This window comes from Perca fluviatilis, chromosome 16 (genome assembly GCF_010015445.1).
Source record: "Perca fluviatilis chromosome 16, GENO_Pfluv_1.0, whole genome shotgun sequence".
Classification (NCBI taxonomy): Eukaryota; Metazoa; Chordata; class Actinopteri; order Perciformes; family Percidae; genus Perca; species Perca fluviatilis.
Window position 1 is genome coordinate 26842819 of NC_053127.1, and position 10510 is coordinate 26853328.

The 10510-nt window shown below is 36.7% G+C and overlaps 1 protein-coding gene across 1 annotated transcript; it reads right to left on the reverse strand.

Moving 5' to 3' along the window:
• Positions 1-855: 855 nt before the first annotated feature.
• Positions 856-5314, reverse strand: zfpl1 (zinc finger protein-like 1). Its single transcript, XM_039777594.1, has 8 exons — positions 5127-5314; positions 3651-3758; positions 3447-3558; positions 2761-2954; positions 2490-2568; positions 2190-2381; positions 1891-2014; positions 856-1766 (listed from the first exon to the last, which is right to left on the reverse strand). The coding sequence occupies exons 2-8, from the start codon at positions 3750-3752 to the stop codon at positions 1580-1582; spliced, it is 990 nt and encodes a 329-aa protein (XP_039633528.1). The 5' UTR covers positions 3753-3758; positions 5127-5314; the 3' UTR covers positions 856-1579.
• Between the last annotated feature and the right edge of the window lie 5196 nt (positions 5315-10510).

Below are 10510 nucleotides of genomic sequence, written 5' to 3' on the forward strand. Positions count from 1 at the left end.
TGTATACAGTGTCCTGCCATAGTCAGGTCCTATAAACGAGAGTAAGAGAGTGGTTACTACTGCATGAATATTCATGAATATTGTCACTTTACTGCAAATGTTTAAAAAGGAGTGCAGCAATTTACAGCATAGTACACAAATACTACACATTGCATCTATTGTGTGGGATCTTCTTTACTCTTATCAATGGTCTGTGATTGCATCAATATGCTGCTTACAGCCAGCACCGGCTTCATGAGAACTGGGCACTGGAATAACATTTTTGGTTGAGCTTCTGCACTGAAATGTGCAACGCTAATGCATTTTGTAATTTTATTATTCTTTTACGGCATTCATTTTCATTGAAGCTGCACAACACAACTGACATTTCAGAAAGTCTTCACTCTTTTTAGCCTATGCACAGCAGTAGATAATGGTGATGATTAGGGCTGGGTATCAGTCAAAAAACGTTGATACCGGTACCGATACTAATACCTTGACTTCAATACCAGTTCCATTAACGATACTTTTAATGATACCAAAATTGCATTACACACAATGGCACAAATCTCTTCAGTGAGCCCTGTCTCTGAGTAACGTAGAGTTTTTCCTGCATGGTTCTATGACGTGTAACGCTAAACAGCCAATCACCAGCATTAGATCTCGGTGGAAGCATGCTGCGTGCTTATTGGCTCACTGACACTGATGAGATTTACTCATTAGGTATTGAAATTGGGTATCAAGTGACAAGGCATTTTTCGATTCTCGATACTTTAGAGGCAATTCGGTCGGTGCCTAAAAACTATTGAATTCGGTAGCCATCCCTAGTCATGATTTATGGACTTTAAAAATTATATACACATTATAATACTGAAATTCTGTAGTATTCCCCATTTAATAGACAGTCAAAAACAGAACAATTTACATACAGTATGTATGACAAATCTAAAAGCAATGCACTCAATTTCAGAAGTAATGCAAACACCCATAAATACTTATGTATTAATCATGTGTGGGGTATATTTGATTCCAGCTGTGAGGGCCACATCTTCTCTAAAGGAGAAACACACAAGGCCACTCAAATCAAATCAAGGGGAATCGCTTCATTATAACCATGGAGACGTTACTGAACGTTTTGCTGCTGGCCAGATATATTCTGACTTTTCTGCCAGCTAAAGATGTTCTTTCAACATCAACAGTGTTTAATTAGTTTCTACTGAACTTGGAAAAAAATTAGCTTACAAAGATCACTGACAAATGTTAGCTGAATTGTAGAGATGTCTATATGCACCGGGCCTTGGTCACCTTTGGAGTTTGCCGGTTGCTTTGCTTGAACCACAGGAAACTTCTGAATGTTGTGAGATTTGTTATGGTCTTCGAAGGGGCCCTGACATGTCCCTACTGACTGATGCAAATGAATGGAGCCAGAGATTGCCACCATTCTAACACAGGTGCAGTGTCGCTTTCTCTTTTCCATTCAAGTTGGGTAAGCGGCTCCCTCTGTTGGGCTAACCATGTATTAGAAAGTCCCATTTCAGATTGTTCTACACAGGCTTATATTGTGTAACACAAAAGGAAAAGAAGGAAACGATGCTTGTTTTCAGTTTTTCCCCACGCGGATGTTAGGGTTAAGAAGAGGATCTAAATTTGGGTCAGAGCCAGCAGAGGCACGTCCAAGTTTAGCCATGATGATTATCAACGTAAAGAATCCCAGAACTCCGACCACAAGGAGCATGAAGACCCGCTGTTTCCAGGACAGAGAGGTCCGCTTTCCACCTGTGCGATTTCTGAAAAGAAAAAAAAAAAAAAAAACTCAAAGATCAGGGATGACAATGACATTTGTAGCAATGTATTCATAGCAACAAAGTAATAACAGAGAGCTCTAGTTTCAAAACAGATTATGATACTTACTTGAGAATTTGAGCAAACCAACTTAACGCTGGTCGTCTCCGGTACTTGTCATCATCAAAGTCAATCCGTGTGGCAGAGCTGTGATCGATGTCCCGTGTGTCGTAGATCTTTCTTGGCGACGATGCTGGAGGATAACGACAAAGGATATTGTTAAACTTTCAACATAGAAAGTTGAATGTTCAGTATGTGCACAAAAGTGATCTTAAAACATTTTAGCTGTATTAGGGCACAGGGAAAGACAAGCAGTACTTTAAAAGCAGTAGGAGAGAGTAGATTTAGAGGGCGCTCCATTGTTTCACCTGTGTGTAGTGTAACTGTGTCACAGGTAGTGGCAGTAGTAAAGTTGACCACAGAGTGCTCCTGCACATTTGGATCCACATTTTTACGAGGACCTCCAAGGTCTTCCTGTGCTGGAGGTGAGACAGAATTTGGGGCTGGGCTGAGGCTGGTGTTGTAAGAGTGGCTGGGGTAAATGTTACTTTGTTCTTGTGCTGTGGAAAAACAAACCGCTGAAGTAATACAGTGTAATAACAGTCCCTAAAAAATCCCTAATAAATGTGCACGTTGTAATGTGCTGAAAAGTAAACATTAAGGCTCACCATCAAATGTTGACCAGTTAGTATAATCAGTGACATCATTAGCTGTGGTCTCCTCAAGCACCCCAATAGGCTCTTCAATCTGTCAGACAAAGATGATGATATTTTTGTAGACATCTTAGAACATTACATCTGTATGATTTGCTTTTTAAATACAACCAGAAAATGCAGAGATCTGAATGTGTATTTTCTTCTCGCTTGATTTGTTTACAGGAAGCCTGTCTAATGGTTGTGAGATCACCAAACAAGGTATATAACAACAATGGGCCCTTACCAGCGGCAGCCCTAAACCAGCTCTAGCCCAGTTAACAGATGACAGCTGTTCTTTCAGCACATCAGCAATTGGGCTGGCAAGGTTTGAAGGGGGAAACACTGGACCCTGACAGGTGGGACACTGGTATCCCGCTGGAGCCGTATGGAGGGGCAGCCGAGAGGCCAAGTTATTAAGACAGGACCAGTGAAACACATCTGTGGAAGGAAAAACAGTTTCACGTCACAGCAACCCAATTAGGACTGGGTTAAAATAATCGATTATCCAATTAAAATCGATCTTTGTTTGAGTGATCTGATATGGATTCATAAAATCCAGAAATTTTGTATATGCCTTTTCAACATGTATGAGTATAAAGTACTTTAAACAAACTTTTTGGAGGTCAATTCCTAATGTAAACATTAACCTGGTGCGTTATAAAAAAAATATTTGAGGGTTGTGTCTAGCTTGTACAATTACAGCATTAAGTTCTCTGAGAATCTCTTTGATATCCAAGCAAAACTGGTATTGTAACTGAAATTTCCCCAACCTAATTGATATAGAATCGAACCAGAAATGTAATCAAATTGGGATATATATATATATATATATATATATATATATATATATATATATATATATATATATATATATATATATATATATATATATATATATATATATAATAAACCAAAACATGATCATCTTACCATAGCAGACCAGCCTGACGGTGTCTTGAGCATTCAGAGGATTATTACACAGAGTACAGTTGGGGTTGTAATCGCTGTCCTGGAGCCATTGCAAATATGACTGCACGATACACTGAAGGGCAGCAAGTCAACATACAGAATTTTAATGTGAGGTTACAAGTTTTGTACAAACAAACATCATGCGATACTGGTTCTCTCACTGACCTTGTTGTGGTTGGAGACCAGGCAATGCTCACACACATTTACACGATGTTCGAAGCAGAATAAATTGGTCACCTTTCTCTTCGGACACTTGCAGAGACCCATAGCCACCTGCGTGGTGTTGACGACAGACAAACAAATATAGGTTTGTTATGGATGTATACAATACAAATTCCTCTGACTGAGGATCCTATTTCTTATCATTATGTAAAGTACAGACCGTCCTCCGGTTTAGTATGAGCAGAAGCTGAAGAATGTGTCTTCATTTACAAGCAAAATGACATTAATAGGTTTGCACTGAATGTATGTATCCTGAGGCTAATGTTGTATTTAATACAGGCTAGAGGCAAATACTGACATGACTTTATCTCTTCCCTTTTTTCCCCGACAACCTGGAATATCCCCAGACACACTGGCTGTTGGCATAGTTTTGCTTGTAAGCTTCCTCACTTTCCTTATATTCTGAATAAAAAGTCATGAGAAGAGTTTGTACATCTCTGCTGCCAGTAATGTTGAAGATAATCATAGCCTAAATATTGACCATGTGGATAGGGAAATAATCAAAAAGGCAATAAAAATCACAATGTAAACATGCACTTTGTACTTTACATAATTGTGGCTTGGATATATGTTGATATGTCAGTAGTGGGTGGGGCAGTATGACAATATATACCATGTAAATTTGTATAAATCGAAACAAGGTATATATGCCATTAATAACTGACTGTATTTGTTTGTGTGATGAAGTAATTTATTTAATAGGTATTTCATTTGGTGGTTTGGCCGAATACAGCCAGTCTTGTCCAATTATTTTGCTTTTTGATTGATTGTTCCAAAAACTTAACCTAATCCTGATTGTTTTGCAATGTTGCGACACAAAATGACATGACTAGACTGATGACTGTGATAAGAGGATTTTAGCCATACTGCCTACTCCTATCCTAGGTTAGTATTTCCAGGTATTTTAGTCACCATGATATAGTATATATGTTGTCTTTTCCTAAATTGCCATGTCAAGTATTGGATGGGGCAGTCCCAAACGAGGCTAGTAATGTTACCCCTAGTAGATATAAGAGCACCAATTTTAACGGTCAAATCTTCGCCACATTATCACCAGCGATAGCGACAGGCTATTGGCTTAACATGACACATAATTTGCTTATTAGCTAGTTATTCACCCACCCGAGATGTCTGTTGGTGTGATTTGTACTTATTTAACATTCGGCTGTAACTGGCTGCAAATAGAATATTGTGGTTATCGTACACATTTCATGTTTCAACACCGACTAACACGTCTTGTTAGCTACAACACCTTTGGCAGCTCAATACCAAGATTTATCTGAGCTAACATTAACGTTAGCTGCTACCTTCGCTGGAAGTTATCAGGTGAGGTAACGTTAACGTTAGCGAGCTAATCTAGCTAGCAAGCTGGTAGATTTAAGGAAGTGCCAACGCAAATGATAAACAATGACATGTTACCTGTCAAACAAACTTTAATCAAGTCCCGTTCGTTTCAGGTTATGTTGAACGACTGTCATTTAAGCTTCCTTGTCAAATTCACGTGGAAAGCGGCTGTAGAAGCTGTCATCAGTAAAGTTAGCTAGCTGATTCCTTCCTCTCTCTGTTTATGTGCCACGTCTCTTCCGCTTCTGCGTCTTCTTCGTGTGTTTTTGTCACTCATCAAACAGATGTATGTTCTTCTTCTTCTTCTTCTTTAGAGTTTAACGGCAGTTGGCATCCAAGTCGTTGCATTACTGCCTCCTATTGGTAATTACCCATTACCTATTTATTCATGCCAATACATTATACTATAATTTCCTAAATAGTCCAGTGCCTTTCAAAAACGCAAATAAATATTGCTTTCCATTCATGGTAACTCCACTTTCAAGGACATCTGTAAACCTGAGTTCCACTAGACCTAATTCACCTAATCCAGCAAACATGACCCCTCTCTCTGGAATATATTTCCTGCATGACATCAAGACATGCTCCACTGTCTCCATTTCCACACACAAACTGCAATGACCAGTCGGATGTTTTCCCAATATAAAAAGTGTACTATTTAACCTACTGTGACCAATTTTTTTTCAGTTTGCTGATAATTACTTGTTCTTGTCGGTTAAACCCACTGTACCTCACCCCTCCTTGGCCTACCTTAGCTTGTATCATATGCAATTGTCTCCCTTTATTTCCACCATCCCAATACTGTTGCCACTGTTTGGAAATTTCTTTCCAAACAATGCTTTTCCCCTCTGATTTTGATAGTTTAGTATTCAGTTCAACACTACCCTTCTTGACCGCCTCCTTTGCCAATTTATCCACTTGCTCATTACCTGGTATTCTTGCATGAGCAGGGACCCACATGAACACCACATTCACACCCTGATCGACGAACCTTGAATTTGTAAACAAAATTTCATACACTAGTTCTTGGTGATTCCTGGCTGATCCTGATTTGAGACTCGACAGCGCTGACACTGAGTCACTACAAATGAGTACATTGCGCATCACCTCTTCCACCCATCGTACGGCCAATAGAAGTCCAAGCATTTCAACTGCATACACACTTAAATAGTCTGAAGTTCTCCTACTGACTCCAGTCTGATAACTGGGAATCACCACTGCAGCCCCCGTTGCTCCTGTCAGTAAATCTTTCGAGCCATCAGTAAAAATCTGTACTTAATCACCATAGTTTCTATCTCTATAGTCGTAATATTCTTGAACTATGTCTATGGTCTTATTCCTGCGCTTGATATTCAGCAGCTCCAGGTCTACACAAGCAATATTCAGCATCCAGGCTGGCATCACAGGCCACAGAACAGTTGAGCAAAATTCAAGTCCTTGGACTTTCATCTGCTCTGCTATTTCCTCGCCTATCCATCCAAAACTTGCCTTTCGCTCTTTACCCCTTTCCCAACAATTCTCCAATACCCTGTCAGTAGGATGCCATTCATCATGCCCTTTTAAATTTATCCAATAATTGGCCATAAGCTGTTTCCTATGGAGCCACAACGGCATTTCACCTGTCTCAACTTGCAGAGCACAAACTGGTGCAGTTTTAATCTACCCCAAACAAATCCTCAGAGCACGGGCCTGGAATAACATCCAGGTCTGAAGCTGGAGTGTATGCTCCTTTGGATTCCTTTTTAAAATTGCCGATTTTTTCAATTAGGCTTAGGTAATTCACAGTATGTTTTTTTATACAACTATAAAAATGTGACTTGATTAGACATATGACGCACCGTTTAGCTACATGTATAATAAATAAATAAATAAAAATGTATTAGTAAAGAACATAGGTACATCGCCAGTATGTACACATACAAAAACTCAAAACCAGAGGTGCGTATATATATATATATATATATATATATATATATATATATATATATATATATATACATATATATATATATTTTTTTTTATCTCTATATATTGTCTATATATATATATATATGTATATGTATATATGTAGAAAATAAATTAAAAAGTAAAAAAGAAAAGTTTAGTACATATTAAGTCAAATGTATCACCGATACATGAGAAATTTATCAAACACAATTCAAGTCTTAATTGCCTTCTTATTCTTAATGTCTCTTATAGTGTTGACGCATTGGTGCAGTTCTTGAAAAAGTGTTCAAAGCTTGGTTTGGAGTCCGCTCATTTCTTCTTGTGAATGTGGAATTTTCCCAATAACAAGATTAATTGAACAAAACATCTTTGTCCATCTCATTGCCTTCAAAACAAATAAAAATATCTTTATCCTTAAATTGAATTGATTGCCCAGTGTTCCGTCTTATAAGATGTTGAACAGCTACCCAAAATATTTTAGTATACATACAGTGAAAGAACAAATGACAGATTGTTTCTTCTTCTAGTTCATAGAAAGTGCAAGAATATTCAATATCAAGTTTGAATCTCTTTAATGTCCTTTTTGCTGGATATATTTTATGCAAGATTTTAAAAGAAACCTCTTTTACTTTGTTATTAAGACAGAATGTGTCTCCAATTAACCAGATTTTTTGCCAGTTAATTTATCCATAGATAGAAGCCTAAAAGAATCTTCCTGAGGGCAGAGTTACCTCTTGCATTTCCTGATGTGTTTATTTGAACATTTATTCTTGGTGATGTCAATTCCCCCAAGGAATACATCACTACTAAACGGATTCATCACTGACATTACTGAAACTCTAAGAAGTTGCAGCACACTCCTAGGCACAGCATCAACAACTATTGCAAATTCTCTTGGTGTGACTGCTAACCGGAATTTGGAGAGGAATTCATTATACTTTAGTAACTGCCCGTCAGCATTAAGGAGTTGTTTTACCAATACAATAGCATTAGCAACCCAATTTCCATAATACAGAGATTTATGTGAATATTGAATATCCTTGTTATTCCAAATGTAGTAATTGGTTGGTGTAAAATTATGCTTGTAAATTAATTTCCAGGCCAGCAGAGCTTGTTTATGAAAATGTGATAACTTTACAGGTAATCTATCAATTTTGTAATCACATGTTAACAGAAATTTGACTCCACCAACTAAACCAAATACATATTTAGGGAAAGTATTCCAAATACAGTCATTTTCTTCCATCAAATTAGTTAGTTAGTTAGTTAGTAGAAAGTATTATTTAAGGTTTCAAAACTTAATACTTCTAGACCACCATTTCTTCTAATGTTGCACATGATGTCTTTTCTCAAGTAATGGCATCTGTTTCTCCAAATAAAGTTGAAAAGGTTTTATCCAATTTTTTGGATATTTCAGAAGGGATGTTCAATGATAATGATACATAGACAGACCTGGATATTCCTTCCTTCAGCTTTTGATAACAAAACTCTACCATTCAATGATCTCTCATCAACCACATATTGAATTTTTTCATTATTTGTTCAATTATAGGATTGAAATTTACGTTACTGCGACCTTTTTCATTCTTATCAATGATAACACCCAGGTATGTAATTGTATTCTTCACAGGGATTCCCTCTACTTCGGATAGGTCACATTCCTTAAGTGGTAATAAAACAGATTTACTCAAAGTCATTCTTAAACCTGACACATCAGAGAATTCCTTAATACAACTAATTGCTTTTATCACTTCATGTCTATTAGCTAGAAAATGTTTTGTATCATCTGCTAGTTGGGATAATTATAAATTCTCTACCTAAGGAAACTATACCTTGGAAATTATCTTTTTTAAGATGTATAGCCCTAATTTGTGTAACAAGGAGGAATAAGAATGGGCTAAGTGGACAACCTTGTCTTATGCCACAACCAATATCAAATCTAGGAGTCGTACCGTGAGCTAACTTAATTGAACTGTTGCAACCCTTATGTAGCGTTTTGACAGCTTTCAAAAATTGGTTCCCAAATCCAAGACACTTAATAACTTTAAACATAAATCATTGATTTATGGTATCAAATGCCTTGTAAAAATCTACAAATAAAATAAAGCTATTGTCCAATATATATTCATCATAGTCAATCATATCCAATACTATTCGTGTGTTATTGCAAATATTTCTTCCTGGCATGAATCCAGATTGTTCTTCATCAATAATATCAATCAATCGAATAGCAATCCTGATTTCAACCTTTTAGCAAAGACCAACGTGAATATCTTAGCATCATTATTTAACAGACTAATTATTCTCCAATTCTCAATACTCAGTTTATCTTTTTTTTGTTTAGGAATCAATTTAATAAGACCTTGTCGAAGAGTTGGAGGTAATTCTCCTTTTCATATGGCTTCTACAAACATAGCCACTAAAAAAGGTGCTAATGACTCATTAAATACTTTATAAAATTCACTTATCAACCCATCATTCCCAGAAGATTCATTTTCTTTGAGACAGTCAATACATTTTTGTACCTCTGTTAAACTAATCTTCTTGAAGCAAACTGATTTAAAACTGTCATTAACACATTTAATGTTCCTTTCCATATCTTCATATCCATATCTCTTTCATTTTTACAGTCAGCAGCATATAACTTCTGATAGAAATCAGCTACATATTGTGAAATACCCTTTACATCTTCGCATATTAGATTATTAATTTCGAGTTTACACGGGGAAGACAACTCAAAGTTTCTCTTTTCCAAATTGAAAAAGTATTTAGTGCATTTTTCACCTTGTTCAAGACATTTCCTCCTAGATCTGATAAAGAAGCTTCTCCTCGTATATTTTGTCCAATTCAAGTTGTAGAGATGATAGCTCAATCATTTCTTATCCGGATAAACTTATTTTCTCTGATAATGTTATCGCTTTTGTAATTATTTGGGACTCTCTTTCTTTTTTTGCTTTAGCAATCCGTTTCCCAAAAGATAAGGCCAAATTCCTAATTTCATATTTCATTAATTCCCAACAGTTTCCAAAATTATTGAGTAATTTTGCTTGACTCCAGTATCTGTCAATTATTGTTTGGGTTTCTTTTTTTAATTCTTTCTTTCGTAAAAGTCATTTATTTAATTTCCAGTAATCTTTGTTAGGATTGTGTCTAACCATCCCAACATTGGCATTAATTGTTACAGCCTTATGATCTGTAAAAACTGCGGGTTCATCATCACTAAGTCCACCTTATTCTATATGTCTGATGAGACCAGCCAGAAGTCTATGCGGGATTGTTGAGATCTATCCTTATTATTCCAAGTATATATGTTTTGGTTTGGGTGTTTATGTCTCCAGATGTCAATTAGGTCCAATCGATTACATATATTTCCTAATTCATGTGGTGCTCTGTCTTTGGGTGGCCATCTATCAATACTTTCATCCATTACTGTATTAAAATCTCTTCTCCCCCCCCACCCCCCATAACACTTTAGCTGAAGGAAATACCATTAAGAGGTGATTAATACTTTT